Source organism: Lygodium microphyllum, chromosome 4 (genome assembly GCF_053477565.2).
Source record: "Lygodium microphyllum isolate KBCC chromosome 4, Lygodium_microphyllum_v1.1.10, whole genome shotgun sequence".
NCBI lineage: Eukaryota > Viridiplantae > Streptophyta > Polypodiopsida > Schizaeales > Lygodiaceae > Lygodium > Lygodium microphyllum.
In genome coordinates, this window is record NC_141138.1 from 88,950,745 (window position 1) to 88,967,815 (window position 17,071).

The 17,071-nt window shown below is 44.5% G+C and overlaps 1 protein-coding gene across 4 annotated transcripts in view; it reads left to right on the forward strand.

Annotated features, from left to right (window-relative positions):
• Nucleotides 1-17,071, forward strand: part of LOC148037282 (putative LRR receptor-like serine/threonine-protein kinase At1g56140) — a 268,988-nt gene that overhangs the window by 76,151 nt on the left and 175,766 nt on the right. For all 4 annotated transcript variants that reach the window (XM_087676199.1, XM_087676198.1, XM_087676197.1 and 1 more), the window contains 3 exons: nucleotides 1,695-1,766; nucleotides 1,953-2,024; nucleotides 7,932-8,003. In XM_087676199.1, the coding sequence (XP_087532325.1) occupies nucleotides 1,695-1,766; nucleotides 1,953-2,024; nucleotides 7,932-8,003 (216 nt within the window). The remainder of the gene's footprint in view (nucleotides 1-1,694; nucleotides 1,767-1,952; nucleotides 2,025-7,931; nucleotides 8,004-17,071) is intronic.

Below are 17,071 nucleotides of genomic sequence, written 5' to 3' on the forward strand. Positions count from 1 at the left end.
CAAAAATATACACGGGTGCAGAGAGAATGTCTGCGTATGTCTCTGCCTCGAAGCTCTCAGTCTCCATTAGCTCCGAGGGCAGCAGAGGCCTGGGGCGGCAACCAGCAAGACAGGAGGTGCAAGGTGGTCAGAGCAGACCTGGGGCAATGATGGCCACAGTAGCAACTGGCCTGGGGCAGAGTGTCAGGGTGGCGGAACTGTGGCAAGGCAGCAGGCCAGGGACAGGTGATGGCCTGGGGCAGCAACGGCATGAGGCAGGCGATGCCCTAGGGCAGAGTGACCTGCATCACGACCATCTGTGCTTCTTCCCTCTATGATTCTCTCTCTCTCTCATGTGCCTGCAAAAAGACTAAAGATCAAGATGGCATGATCCACTGTTATAGCAATTGGTCTCCTCGAGATCTCAAAGCTCCTGATGTTTGGTATTAATGATGGTGATCCTATCACTAGTCCACTGTACTTGCACAGTAGCAACTGGCCTAGGGCAGAGTGTCAGGGTGGCGGGACTGTGGCAGGGCGGCAGGCCGGCAGGCCAGGGACAGGGTGATAGCCTGGGGTGGCAACGGGCTGAGGCAGGCGATGCCCTAGGGCAGGGTGACCTGCATCATGACCATCTGTGCTTCTTCCCTCGATGATTCTCTCTCTCTCTCTCTCTCTCTCTCTCTCTGTCTCATGTGCCTGCAAAAGACTGTAAAGGTCAAGATGGCATAATCCACTGTTATAGCAATTGGTCTCCTCAAGATCTCAAAGCTCCTGATGTTTGGTATTAATGATGGAGATCCTATCACTAGTCCACCATACTTGCCCCTGGCTTGTGGTTCCAGCACATGTGAGGGCATCTGATCCTGGCCAGAGGTGTCTGGATTGGAGGCACAAATCTTCTACCAAGTGAACTGAATGCTGAAATCTGAATCGTGTGGACTGCAGATTGTAATTCCAACCATTGCTGCTGTAGATGCTACAAATGAACTGAATTCTGAAATCTGAATTATGCAGAGTGCAGGTTGCAATCCTGAGCATTGCTATTGTCTATGTGGAAGCAGGATGGCTGGAGAAAAATTGAAACATTGATGATAATTTCACTGAATTGGACTGTGTTATAGCCTAAAAAAGGCATGGTTGAAAAAAGCCAAAGGTGTCCACTTGTTCAATAACAACATAATCTTTTGTGTTGGTTTATCAGAATCAGAACCTAGGCCATCATATAACAAGCATGGGACAGATCACTCTCAACCCTTTGTTTACTTTGATTTGCTGCAGGATTGTTTGTCTCAAACCTCTTATGATCTTTTAGAAAACTTGATATTATGTTGTTGCTGTGATTTTGTTTACCCAGCAGATTACACAGTCTTTCATTTGTTGCTGTAATATTTTTTGTTACAGATTATATGAGAGGAGACATGTTGCTTTCTTTCTATCATGTCTTTATTGGCTAAGGGAGTAGGACAAGTTTTTCAAACAGCTAGCATTGATTTTTAAAGCTTGTAATTTCTTCATATTTTGAAGCAAACATCAAGAACTGCAGATACATCATAGAGAAGTACTTCTACAAACTGTCTACTATGATGTGCTTGGTTTTAAGATGACGTTAAGGTTTATTGAAGTCGAGGGAATCGAAAGTTGAGGACAAATCAAGAGATTGATTTGTGGACTGCAAATTTGTTGACTAAAGAGTTTATTTGATGTGCCTGAAGGAGAATGGGGCTTAATCTTTTGACTGGTACCATACCTCCAGGATTGGGGAGGTTGAGCGCGTTGACTAACATGTGAGTGAACCCAACTGTTGTAACACCAGAAAGGTGCCAACAGCAGACTACATAAATGTAAATCATTGACAAAGGATGCTCTTCATTTTACAGAAGCTTGTTTTCTTTATACTTTATAGCAACCTTAGTTGCTTTCTCCACGTAAGATCACTATACTTACAACATTTATTCTGGCTGTCAATGCAGTGATTTGGGAATTAACCAACTTACAGGTCCTTTACCTTCGGAAATTGGAAATTTGACATCCTTGACATCATTGTGAGTTGGGTCACCGTATTTAGTTTAGTCTATGTAATTATTCTCCACATTCAATTCACTATTTATAAATGCAATTCCTTTATAAATGTTCAACTTAAAATATCTAATTTGAGAAGAATCCGATGTGGTGTGGGTTATCACTATACCCTTGAACTTTAGGATGACATATTAGGCTTGGACTTCGTATTATAGAACCTTTCTCTTTTTCCTCCTTTCTTGAATACATAATGATATATACATTGGATCTAGAAGTACACAGGGCACTGAGATGGAGTGGTCTTCATTTTTGCTTGCCTCAGTGTTGCAACTCTAGTAAGTCTTCATGCCTCTTGAGGGACCTCATGCTCTTATCCGCCTTCCTAAAGAATAAGATTCTTCTACCAATTACACATGGTTGCAAGAAGAATAATGGGAGAAGGCATATGCGTTGTGGAATAGAGGAAGACGACCCAAGGGGGTATGAAAGCGGCTTGGGTTCTCTTGCTCCATCCCACAAGAGAACCATCCAAGTGGTTAATAAAGCCCCCGGTTCCTTTACATTCTCTTAAGAATCACCTTAGAATCTATTTGGAGGGTATGGATAATTTGTGTGCAAATATGTGAAAGGGTCTTGAGATAGAGGTATTCTGGTGATCTATCGGCTATCTGCATCTGATTGTCCAAGTATACCAGGTTGTGGCCATTGATGCTAAAAATTCTCTTCTTAGCTCGGCAGCTAATCACAAGGGAAACCTATTGGGGATATCTTAGTTCCAAGTATTTTGGAGAATTCTTATTCTCTGCGAGAGTCATGGAAAAACAGGTGCTAGGATCTTCTCCAAGGTTTTGGTTTTATGTGGATAAGTGGGCTAGTGATAGAGACTGCCTAGTTGGTATTGTTCCTAGCACTACTTTCTTCGATCATTCACCAGTTCAGTTGGTTCTCTTCGAGAGAGTCAGAGGACTTCCTACTAGTGTGAGGATTGCTATTTGTACCATGATGATGATCTAAGGGAGCTCACCACACAAATTTGTGGGTCTACACTATTCTCGCATGGCCAAATAGCTAGAGATTTGGATGATTGCCTCTAGGAGATCAATTCCTTCTTCAAAGAAGTGGTCAAGAGGATGCTTATTATTAAAGCAGAGATAGATGCGATGGAGGCTAGTTCAGAATATAGATATCATGTGAGAGCTTCCTATTAGACTTAGAGAGGGGATAGAGCTAATAGATATCGCTCAGATAGGAGATAGAGTTAATACACATCTCTTCTGTACTATGCGGCCTAGCTACTCTAGATAAGGAGTGTGGAGACTTAGGAGAGCTGATAGATCCATAGCATAGAGCTGTCAAGAAGTTGGACAGATGACTATGGATTGCTACATAGCCTCGATGGTATCCAAAGCTAGACCCCTCAGTTATGAGAGAGTGAGGGAGTCTAGTAGAGCATCATAATGGTGGCATAGAACATGAGTAGGTTTTTGATGGATCCCTTCATCAAGGAGGAGCTTGTGAAGGCACTTGTGGCCTTGCCTTCAAGAAAACGCCCAAGAGATCATGATTTGGACTTTCTTCTTGAGTGACTAGGATCTCCTAAGGATCATCATAGCGTTCTAGGAGATTATGGCATTAGGAGACAAGGTAGAGATGCTATTTGAATTAGACATGACTTTCTTCTTGAGCTACTAGGATCTCCTTAGTGTATGCAGCATGCTGTGGAGATATGCTAGGGTTTGCAAAAGAAAACACCAAGTGTATGACCACGACTGGAACACACACAAACACAAAAATGGAAAACATAAAAGGGAAAAACGCAAAAACACAAACAAAGAAAGAAGGAGAACACTGAAGTGAACGAAGTACTTACAAGGTCATTGCTAAGGCGATCAGCATTAGATTGCCCTTTTGATGATGGACATCATCCATCCAACATATAACTCTTGATAGGGAATGCAACCTCTTGGATAACATTTTCACTTTCTAGGAATCCACCACTCTTGCCTGATGCAAGAATTAGGATGTTATTGTGCTGCTGCTTGATTTTGAAAAGGTGTATGATTGAGTAGATCGGGAGCCCTCAGAAGGCAGCATGCTGAGGTTGGGATTCCAAGAGCAGTGGGTTTCAGCCTAGGAAGGAAAACCATAAAGAGGAGATACGTGTCACAAAACTTTGTCACTCAAGCTTTCAAGTGTCCTTTTACTTGTCTCACTTCATGTTACTGGACACTTGTCTTTTGCTACTCCACTTTTTGTGTTAATTGAGAATATCTTTCCCTATAAAAAGAGCTCTCTTTCTCTCATTTTACATTAAGCTTCCTTGTAAACTTGTGTATATCATGCAAAATATCACAAAATAAAAATAAATGATATTGTAATTGAGTGTGCTACCTTGTATGAGGTGCTTAAATAGGTTTGTGTAAATATATATACCTCAAATCAAGAGCACCTAGGGCATTGTGGGTGGCCTTATTTGGAAATGAAGCATGATGCTACTTGCCCTCCATATACGCCCTTTAGAGAAGGTAAATCTATTTGCACAAAGATTACCTTAGGCATTACAAGTGTCTTGGTGTGGAAATAAAGCACGATGCTACTTTTCCATCTAGGCAAAATCTGTGACCAAGACTTGTTGGAAGTCATGCTCAATGTCAAAAGTCAAGTTGTGGAAACATATGGTGCTATAGCTTGGACAAGTCTAGTTGCGCTCTAATGAAACTCAACATGGGTGGAAATTTGATCCTTGTGTTCAGCTATATTACCATTAGCTTCCACTAAGCAGTCCCAAAACTCAATTAAATTAATGAATTTTTACAATTCTTTTAAATTGGGAGTGGTTCAAGAGAGTTTCAGCATCTCACATGTAAACTCTAATTCAGGAGGCCCCAAACTTTCTATAAATAGACAATGTGCCCTCCTATTCAGTCAATCTCATTTTTGCAAGTTTTATGTGATCTACCTTCGCTGCCCACGCCCCATTCATGGAGGACATCTCAGACGAGGCTGCCCAACATTGTCCTCATCCATCCAGCACTTGTTTCTAGCCTTCTTGCATTCCTATCCCTGTTTGTTGTCTCTAGCTATCAACTCCTCCCCAAAGGCTGCATTGTCCATATAGCATAGCGACCATCTACAATGCTGCATTTGGCCTCTCTAGCTGCCGTCCTGCACCCCACAATTTCTAGTTTGCTGCATTTGGTCCTTCCAACTGCCGCCTTGGCTGTCGCCACCCTGTGTAGGTTGCGCATTGCAATTTTCTCTCCCCTCATTGCTCCGTATGACTCATATTTGGCATCTACTGCTGTTTTTGCGGTTGCTAGACATCTCGAAGGCTGCATTGCTGCATTTTGGGATTTGTCAAGAGTACGACACTCTCTCCACCTCATTACCTCTTCCTTAGTCCTTGCGACACCAGAGTTCGGGGTACAGTAATCCTTCATTGCATGGTGTGTTTGTTGCATGAGCATTGTATTATACCGATTCATTCATTTATGATCTTCATTGTGTTCATTGTCTCTATGTTGCCCTAACCCTAATTGTATTCTTTTCAATTTATGCTTTGTCATATGCTTGTATTTGTGTTTTTGCATTAGGGTATTTCTTTACATGGTAATCGATCTAGGATTGCTTCGAACAAACCTAGGTCCTTGATTTAAAAGCCCTTTGCAAGAAGTAGGAACAACAGGAGGGTAAGATAACTTCAAACACGAGATTACCGCTTTATTCTTCTTAGCCAAATCCATCGAGAAAGAAGTGGGAGTGGGCCACATAGCTTGCTTTGCCATCCTCTAATATGGGCAGAGAGACTTTGGACTACCATGGAGTCCAAAGACCATATGAGGTTTAAAGAGCTAAATATAACCTCATCCTCATGTATCGGGCTTAACAACAAATTGAAGGTAAATTTGAGTTTTCCCCTTTAGATTTGGTGTACCAGTCTAATGTTTTTGTAGTAAGGATGGAATCTCCATAAAGGACTGGCCATCCTGATATGGAAACCAACATGGAGTACAAACCCTTCATCTCTCTACCACTTTCATCTCCATGTCTACCTTTCATCTATGCCATTTACATTTCCATCTTGATTCACTCCTATGTTAGGTATGTAAAACAACACTAAGAGAGAAGAGAAACCTAGAAAACATAGAAGAACAAGATGATGAAGCACTGAATCATGCTATGCGAAGAAAAGTTGATTTAGCGGAGCCGAAGCTTTGAAGATGATTGCACTGTGTTGTCTGAATCAGATGGCAGCACTTGTGGGAAATCTATATAGTGGAGTGAAACGCAGTCCTTTGAGCAGTGGGCTATGAAGATATGCTACAGTTTTCATTGAGGAAACGGAGCTGTACAACCAAGACTGAAACACAAACTCAGATTGAAACCAACTTTGATTCTTGGAGAGGGTGGTAATTCCCTAATTAAGCACTTAAATATAGCAATCGACAAATAGACATAAATTGAAATGCACAATTTACCTTAATAATTGCAGACATTGGACACCCCATTGGCCCCAAATTTGGCACCCCTTTCGGTATTTCTTTTACTTTGATTGCTAATGGAATGAGTACAAGTTGAGATTCCACAATCTCCTTTGCTGTTCCAAAAGCCCCTTGCTATAATAACAATCAGCAAACAATTTGGGCCAAATGCCCCTTGATTTTCTCCCAGGACTTGCACATATGGAACCACCAACTGGCCAAATGTTGTGCCAATTTACAATGGATGGCATGGCATTTGAAATCCTTGTCAATTCCGTGAATTTTAGGTATTGATTTCAGTGTATGATGCCTATTCCTGTTGGCATGGGTCCCAAGGTGGCTGTCAAACTATACTAAATCGAAGGGTTATACTTTTTTCATTCAATGTCAACATAATCCTTCTATTCAAGATGCTTTTTTTTCTATCATTGATGCGGCCTTGCTTGGTATTTTGAGAGTGGTGCTTCCAAGCACATCACTTCTTGTTGGAATTATTCCATCCCGCAATAGCAACATTTCTACAGATGACCTCTTTTGCTACAATAGTGACAAGTTGGAGGACTTGAACCTTTAGACTATCAATCGTGGGCACCTATCTACAACTTCTATTCATTGCTAATGCAGTATTAGTGGTTTTCTGTTATTCATGACCATGACCTCTAGACACAAGTGCCTTGTCACTTGGAAACAGTCTACAAAAGAGACTACCTCCCACTACACTCATCTTGGACATTGATGGCTGGTGCATCTGAAGTGGCTTCAGAGATATCATGCAAAATTCTCTTGAAATTTGGCCCAAGTGCCCATGAGAGTTTGGATAATGCCAGTCAAATAATGTAGATGATTTGGACAAAAGATTTCTGATCTCCCCATGAGTGGTGTACATCTTCAAATGGTTTTCTAATAAGAAATCAGTCTGCCTTTAAACTTGCATGATATGTACGGGGAATGACCTTGAACGTCCAGTTCTTAACAATGCTTCTACAGATGAGTAAACTGCTGTTATCAGCTGCATTCCTGTACAGTTTATTCATTTGCATATCTCCTGCTATGGAAGTAAAGCTGGCTCTAGAAAGGGTAAAAGGAATGTAGGTGATGATAAAGAAGAGGGGCTGGACAGTAGCCATGAACAGTAACCAACTCTGCCCCTCACCAAACTGGTGATGGTGGAAAGAGGGGAAGAAGGGAGCTTTAGAAGGGGGATGGGTGCTAGCTGCAGAACACTCACAATGGTGGGTAATCAATATTGATTGTTATGAATTGAATATAGACCGCCAGCTGCAGAACACTCACGATGGCAGGTAATCAATATTGATTGTTATGAATTGAATATAGACTTGTCATTCAGATATGTGTTTTTCTAATGTTGATCTTGTGTCTGTTCCCATAAGATCTGTTCTTGGGCACCACCTATGCTCATGTGCTTGCCTTCTTTATTGGTGGTTGTAGAGGAGTAGGAGCAAACAAACTGTTAGGTTCTCTTCCAGAAGAAATTGGAAAGCTAATTAACCTTCAACATTTGTAAGTATAAGTGCTCCTTTGTCACAGCCTTAAGGTTCTAACCTGATCATGAAATGGTTACATATGTCATATCATGAAGTCCACTCTTATCAAGGTGCTTAGCATTGACAAACAAAGAAAATTAAGATAATATGTATTGGTTCTTTATTCACATATTATTGGAAAACTGAAATAACAGTGCTTATTGTAATGGAATTGATGGCATCATAACATGACAGATTTCAACTTTTGAGTGGCTGCCTTCAGCATTGTCATCAAAGTTAATTCAGTTTTTTCCTATCAGTAGTAGCATCTGATGTCATGATGGGATGAACAGTGAAGAATGTCTTAATACTTTGTCTTCCAGTTGTGCTCAAAAGGCCTCGTGTGGACAATCTATACTGACCCCTTTACCAATTAACATGGAGCTTTTTGGTAGCCTCTAAGACAGTAGCTTTACTGGAGGGGCCTGTCAAAATCTGCTCAGAGCAGCCAATCTGTGTACAATAGCTCTTTCTGTGTGTACATTCTTGCCCTGCAGCAAAAGCTTTCTCATAAACAAAGTTGCTGATGTTATGCGAGGTGAGCTGCTAACCTGTTGCTTAAGCTGAGCTGTAAGACGTTGCTTGAGGTGTCTACAGCTATTTATCGTCATTGATTTAAAGGATATTATGAATGATACAGGCTTGTAAATGCTGTAGCCTTGGAGTGGGATTCCTAGCTACATGGTTTTGTATAGTCCTTTATCAAGGGGTTGTCAACAAGCAATAGCACCTTGAAAATCCTGATTGTCTGAATGCATAATGCTCTAAAAACCTTTGGGGGTGTCATTGAAACATAGAGTGACATGTGCAAACTTTCTAGCATTGGAGATTACTGTGGGAGATTTCACACATTGGAAGTATATTAGTAACAAATTTTTTTCAGAACTGTGATAGGAACCTCTTTAAAATTATTATGGAAGAAACCTTTCATACATTTGCATAAATCTTTCTCAAGGGGTGCAAAGCTCTGGAGTGTGCTGTTCATGAAGAGTGAAATTAAAAATTGGGCCAATGATGGTGCCATTGTCACGGACAGCTTGGATGATTGCAAGTCTATGGGTAGGCTTGACAAATTACAATGAACTTTAAATTGGCCAGGCCTTGTGGTGGAATATTCTGAATTCCACTCAACCATTTAAAAGTTCAAAGTTTTTTTTTCTTACCTGCGCGATTGTATCACTGTGGTCCCTCAGAAAACCTATGTGAAATCCTTGTGCAGTCACCACTCCGACTGGCTAGTGTCGCATACCCAAAATCCATAGGACTTATGTCAATTAATTAAGGCACTTGCTTCTCTGCAAAATATCTCCATGGCTGTTCCTAAAGTTACTCTCATCTTTGTCTAGATGGATCGCTGTGTCATCAACAAACTCCACATTAAGAAGCTCTTGAAACTCAAGAATGGATAACCTGATACCTCTGATACTTGTATATCTGTCTCTCAAGAAGGAGCTCATGGCCTTGGTTGACAAATAAGAATAAGAAGTGAGACTAGTGGATATCTCTGTCTGACCAATCTCTGAATGCTGAATCGGTCTTGTCTCACCCCAATGGTCATAACTTGGCTATGTGGTGAGAGTAAAGAGCCGCTATTCCCTTCACCCATTGTTCTGGAAATCCCTTTCTCAGTATTGTGCCCTCCAATAACCCCCAATCCACGTGGTCATATGCCATCATGCACCAACTTGTTTAGGATTGTGAAAAAATACATGTTAGGAGATAGTAACACTTTGGTGTAGCATGCTAGCATCTTGCACCAATGTGTTTAGGATTAGGAAAAAATGGTGTGTTAGGAGATAGTAACTACTAACATTGTGGTGTAACGTGTTGGCATTCTCCACCATTATGTTTAGGATTAGGGAAAAAAATCTGTTTGGGGTTTACTAATAGCGACTTGGTGCAGCATGCTTGTATTTTGCAGCGAAGTGTTTAAGATTAGAAAATAATATATATTAGAAATTAATCTTGGCTTGGCATAGTTGTATCATGCACCAAGGTGTCTAGAATTAGAAAATAAGATGTCCTAGTAATTAACCTCAGTACAAGTTGCAACATACTTGTATTTTGCATCAATGTTTTTAGGATTTGAAAATAGTAGATATGAGAAAATAGTAGCCATGGTGTAGCATGCTTGTGTCATACACCAACTTGCTTAGGCTAGAAATATCTAGGATCAGGAATAAAGATTGTGCACCTAACATTTGTAAAGTATAAAAGTTAGCGCCCATCATTGTATCATTGATGATGTGGACACCCACACATATTGGTCATTGATCAACAATTAGTACATGATAATGAAGTTAACCATTGCAAATTTTCAACATTTTGATAACTTCTACTATAAAATTTTCTAACAAAAAGAAATAATACATTATAAAAATAAAATGTTATTTTATTTTAATAAAGGTTTAATATTTTTATTTGGAAGAAAATAATTAGTTTCGTGTTTATACTTTAGGTCTCTATGATGCACGCTAGTGAAAATTGAAATGAGATTTTAGTCATAGGACTATAAAGAAAAGCTTTTATTAGTAGAGTGATCAAAACACTAGCAAACATACAGAAAGAGGAGTTTGGAGTATACTTTCAGAACAACAATGTTTATGAAAGATTTCCAGAGAATTTAGCTTCTTAGGCATAGCAAACACAAGCATGATAGGCTCTCAGATAGTAGTTGATAACTGAAACTTCTTGTATGTAGGCTGGAAACTCTCGCCCAATCAGCAAGTTGGAAATAATCGTGTGCCCTAGGGGGAAATAAAAGGGATGGTAAGATTCAACACATCACAAAATAGAAAGCAATCTTGTCCACCCATGAGTGTTGGTGAAAAAGAAAGTATGGGGGTATGCATGGGATCATGGATGTTGCCGCAGAGATTGCCTTGGGAAACTGCCATGTGAGTTACCATGAATATGGTGGATCTAGATTCAACTACTCTTTTGACTGAAAAGAGATAAATACGTAGAGATGCATGTTTACAAGAACAAAATGCCAATGGATGGAGTAAGGCATATCCTAACACATGCAAACAAGCAATCCGATGTGACATTTTAGGTGCATTGAAATATTAACTAAGCAGAGAAACAAAGTAGTAGATGTGCTCATCAAAGGGTTGACCATAAGGGTAGAAGATTAGGTAGTACACTATTGAACCTCATTGGGAGTAGTCACTAAACCAATCATGAAATCAAGGATCTCACCAGTTATTGTAGTAAAGAAGACTGCAGACTGCTTATTGTGATTGTCAAAGCTACTGGATAGATAGAAGATTCACCCTAAGGTGAGTGACATAATAGACCTTGTCTAGGGAAGTGAGATCAGCGGTGATGTTAGTATCAAACTTAACATGACCTAGACCGTGGATCATAGTCGAAGCGTTCTTCCTATATTGGACATGCCTAGCTACAGTGGCTTGGGTGAGAAAATGTCTTGGACGAGGGTCATGTGATATGTAGCTCCACTATTCCCATTCAAACAGTGGAAGAGCTGCTAGGTCGTGTAGGGTGGGCCTATGTGGTCACTTCGTCACAATCAGTAACTCAGAAATGTGGACCAACCTCGCATCTTGCAATGTCTCTACAAAAGCGAGATGTGCTCGAGGGTAGAAGTCCATTGATGGTCCAACAAACTAGTTTGACATGCCCTCTAGAGTTGAGATTAATGCTAACTATGATGAGTGACCACTGGCTGTGTGGGTGTGTGATCTTCAGTGCCCTTGATTTTGTTGGTTGCCACCACCCTACCTCTCTTGTTGGGGTTGCCTTGAGATTGAGGGGTGGGGGTCTGATTTTTGATCTAGGTGTGTGCAGCCTTTGAGCGACACTTATCATCAAAATGGCCAAACTTTGACAATGTTAGTTGTATTTATTTTTCTTAGGTGCAATTCGTCACCATGGTTTGAGAGAAGATTGGGTGTTCCCTTGTGATTCACTATTTTGATTTTGAGTTTGAGTTTGATTTTGTTTTGGTTTTGTTCTTTTTTTGCCCTTCCCTTGCTACGCCTTTTGAGAAGTGGTAATAAGACCCCCCTTTGAAGAGCAAGAAACATTGTTATGAAGTTGACACCCAAATTCATAAAATGTGGACGTAATCAACTTTGAAATCACTTGTTGAATAAATTTTTTTATCGAAGAATAATGTTACTGGGTCATCAGGGGACTTAGTAGCTCCACCAATGGAAATCTTAGTCAGCAATTGCTGATATTCAGCCAACTTGACCTTAGGGTCATCCTGGTGTGAAATCTTGGATTCTTGGAGCTCATGGTCGAGATTGATATGATGGGCCCTACCCCAAAGCGTATAGTGGTTAGTTAAGTGTTCCCACCACTCGTATGCAAGGTCAAAATGCTGAAGTTGTAAGTGGAATTTGGGAAGCAAACCTTGCATTAACTCAACAATGGTAGAGACATTTTGTGCCTTCCGAGAATGGAAAAACTTAGGTGAAGCAAGGTGAGGGTTTGCTTGGGGTTCCAGCCCCTGTACAATTTCCCATGACTTGTGTGAGTCAAGGACATGTCTCATCAAGTTTGACTAAGTAGTATAGTTAACTCGTTAAAATGAGTCTTGTTAGTGATTGCATGCTTGGCTGATCAGGATGAAGAATTGTGAGGTGTCGTGTAAGAAGAATCACAAGCTAGCAACTTGCCACAAGCCACCATTTCCACACATGGCATCCTTGGCTTGATCCACCCTTGCAGCCTTCGTTTGAATTGCCAAGATTGCCCCCTTTACGCGCTAGAATTGCTAGAGCAAAGCTCGGTGCTAGTCATCTAGTTAGAGCCAACACCGTTCATGAAAAAACTACCCGCCATCGCGACGCGACGCGACACTGCCCCGCCATCGCGACGCGACGCTGAACTGTCGACTGCGCCAGTCCTCCCCTCTCCTCACCTGCGCTTGCCCCCACCCCACCCGCCCTAGGCCAGTCCTCCTCCCTTCCCCCCCCCCCCCCCCCCCCCCGTCCTGTGCCCTCTCGTTAGTCCTCACGGTCAGACGCCGGCGCATTTGGCGAGTGTCCCCCAGTCAAACACCTTGTGCATCATCCTCTTTGAGGAACAACTCTTAGCCGTCCATGCCACAGAGCTGGAGTTGAAAGAAACAACGATCTTTGGTCAGGTCGTTGGACACTCCCCATCAAGGGCCCAGTTGCGGGATTGGCTCCACTCCACCTTGCGCATTGGCACAACGCAGATCATGGAGGCAGTCCTCATGGGCAGAGAGATATTCATGGTTTGACTCACCTTTGCGGATACAGCACGCGAGTTAGTGGAGAACTCGCCCTATGCCTCCATGAAGGGGGTCATTTACATGGTTCCTTGGTATAGCGGCTTCACTGTGGAGTCATTTGTGCTCCACAACAGATTTCTCAGGCACCCAGTCATCTTACTTTTCCTCGGACTAGCGGTAGAGTACCACCAGTTAGTGGAGGACTTTGGTCGGATCTTTGGCACAGTTCTCCCTGCCTCCTTCGTGGATGCAGTGAGAGCTGGAGGAGTCCCAAAGGTACGAGTGGCTGTGAAAGACACAGAGTATATACCAAAGTTCTTGGAGATTGAGGCAGGAGGTCACTCCTTTAGGCAGCAGGTCATTGTGACTGGGCAACTAGGGCAGTCTCTGCACTGCCACGACTTTGGGCATTAGGTAGCAAATTGTATGCGTTTCGGAGCCACGGCGGCTCCACAAATAGGCCCACAAGTGGATGCTGACGGCTTCACACGGGTCTAGAGACGACAGAGAGGGAGACGACAGGGGGGGCCGCAGCCAGCTCCTCAAACGGAGCCTCGACAGCAGGGAGCAGGAAGGCGAGTGATGCCCCCTCCGTAGAGCACTTCGCAGCCCCCCTCTACCCGCCCCACCCGGCAGGACCGCAGTCCCCCACAACCACCACCCGTGCCATAGACTACCCCACCTGAGATCCCACAGTCCCCACACCCACCTCCCCCCACCTCCTAGGCTCCCTACACTGACCCTGGCCCATAGCCCCCTCCTTCCAGGGCCACCAGCGCCCCTCTCCTCCCCCCAACACTCACCACGTACCTCTGACCATCCCACCATCCCTCGATCCTCTTCCCCTCCACCACCCCCCTTGCCGAGCAACCCCCTTGATCCGCATCCGTTTCAGGTGATCCCCCCCAGACCCACCCCCCCTCCTCCCACAGGAGGTGATGAGCCACACACGCCTACATCCTCCTCGCACCAGCAGTTTTCCCTCTCTCACACAGCCACCAGCTGATCTGCCCCTGCCGCTCGTCACACCTTCCTCAGACAGGCACAATTGTTGCCACAGGAGTTCTTCCGCAGTGGCCCATGGTCCTACCTGAGGGTTGCGGAGCACAGAGAGTTCCCACTACCTCTAGAGGTGGGGATCTTCGTGGTTTGTAAGTTAAGGAGGGGCAAGGTACACCTACTAGCACCACCGGATGGACCAAACTATGCTTTTTTCTTTCAGTCCTCTCACTCAGGGGATTGGACGACGCCACAGATAGAGGAGCTGAAGAGTCACGTGGCGGACCACATCTCCCGGTGGATGGGAGAAGAAGGACTAGCACTGTTTGCACAACAGTGGCCCGGTTGCATGATGGACATTAATTGGTGGGCTGGTGCCAAGGTCTCGCGCTTGAGCATTATCTTTCGAGCCCCCCCACAGTGGAGAGCTCCGAGGGATGTGATCGAGTGGCCCCTAGCATAGGCGGCCCGTTTCTACCAGTGTACAGAGTCACGACTCTTAGCATGGCTGATAGATGCATTGATAGTACCACCTGGACCATCTATCACCCCTATGGTCCCGGCCGAGGGCCACCATGGGGGATTGGAGTTCGCTGTCCAGACCTGCGGCAAAGCGTACTTGCATGCCCCATAGTTTTTCCTCGTCATCAGCAGCCTCCACACCAAACAGATGCTTGTTCGGTCAGTCGCTCGCAGGTTTTCACATGAGCTTACACCTTGCATCCTGGAATGTGAATAGTCTCCACTGCAGTGGGGCATGTGGTTCGAGGAAGTTGATTGTTCAGTAGGAGCTGCAGTATGCCTTTGTCGGACGGATCGACATCTTATTTCTATAGGAGCACAAGCTCACCCCCACCCAGGCCCAGCGGGTAGGGAAGGTACTCTCGGGCAGCTCGCACACCTACTGAGAGCATGCCATAGGTGCCCACAATAGGAGTGGAGGCATATGCACCTCTGTTGTCCTGAGTCTCACCGCTTGTGTACAGGACCACGGGATGATTGTGGTAAGGAGGGTTCTATGGATCAGATTGGATATTGGGGACTTGTGCCTTGGAGTCCTCAGTGTCTATACCCCTACGGAGTTTAGGGCACGCAACAAATTCTGGGTGGAGATTGTGGATGGACTCCCAAAGGTGGACTCCTAGATCGTTGGAGGAGACTTCGACAACCTGGAGGCTTTGGAGGACCAGCAGGGCAGAGGCAGAAACTACTAGGGCATGATTGGGGAGGAGTAGGAGGCATGGGAGGTCTTTGTACTAGCAGTAGGAGCACGTGATGCTTGGAGAGACCTTGCCTTCCATAGGAGGGAGAGGTCGCTAGACTTCTCTTGGGGATACATGCGGCTAGGTGGAGTCTTGTTGGAGCGGTTGGACAGATTTTATGTGGGAGAGTGGGAAGGCTCGTGTGGAGTCCAGATAGGGCAGTTGGCAGGCACCATGTTGTTCGCCCGGTTCTCCTGACACTAGATCCCCCAACATCTGCCCTAGACACATGATCCTGTCGGATCCCTGACTCGATCTATAGGAGGGAGGAGGTGACGAGATAGATAGAGCAGATTTGGACGAGGGAGTGGGACAGAAGGGATCGGATCGCAGAGGAGGTTGCAGAGGTCCTAGCCGAGTCGAGCTGAATCTGCCAAGAGGCAACCATACAGGCCAGGCAACAGAATTGGGAGAAGGAGAGAGCACTCCGGCGGAACCTTGCAGCCACGTAGAGATTATCACAGGAGGCACTAGGGGATCACACCCTCCACGCACAGGAGGGGTGCGCATGAGCACCCATTGCTAGACTAGAGGACAGGCCCTCGGAGTTCTCTTTCTGCACGTCAACAACTTTTTGGGCGCAGAAGGGAGATACGATGTGTAGGAAGTTTTTCCAGGTGCACCAGCCTTGCACCTCAAGAGAGCAGATATGCAACCTTCAAGATCAGTATGGGAGGACTCGTTCTAGCCCAGAGGAGGTGATGGAGATTTCCACCGACGACTAGAGTCGCCTCTTCTAGCAGGAGACAGCCTCAGCTAGAGGACGGTGATGTAGACAGCAAGTCTGGGATCACATCCCGTCCCTCGTCTCAGAGGAGATGGGACGCTGTCTCCTAGCCTTCTTAACATAGAAGCAACTAGAGGAGGGTTTCGATACACAGGATGGGTAGAAATGCCCGGGAGAGGATGGCCTCTCTAAGGCCTTCTTTACTACCTACTGGGAAGTGGTGAAGGACCCCCTACTGATGGCCTTCTAGGAGATTTTCACTTCAAGACGGATGCCAGGGAGTCTCTCGGCAGGCCTTATCAGTCTTCTCCCCAAAGGGGGAGACCGGTTGGAGCTTTCCCTGTGGAGACCGATCACCTTCTTGTCAGTGGTTTATAAGGCACTGGCAAAGATGATTGGTAGATGGCTACGCCCGTGCCTCTGGACATCATTCATGACACACAGATAGGCTTTGTCCAGGATAGGAGTAGCATGGACAATGTATTCACCTTCTTTGAGGGGACAAAGTGGGCTCAGCATAGTGGGCAGAGACTAGCCGTACTACTCTTGTATTTCGAGAAAGCTTATGATAGGGTGGACTGGGATTTCCTAGAGGGCGCCATGGTGAGGTTGGGCTTTCCCTAGGCTTGGATTTGCGGGGTCTGCGCACTTTATAGATCGGCCACCAGCAGGATTCTCATAGGTGGTAGGTGTGGGGAGGAGTTTCGACTGGAGAGATCGGTTCGGCAGGGTTGCCCCTTGGCCCCGTACCTATTCTTACTCTTTGCAAAGGTGATGTGCCACTTCCTTAGGTCACGTGTGAGTGGACTACGCAGCCTCCGACTTTCAGT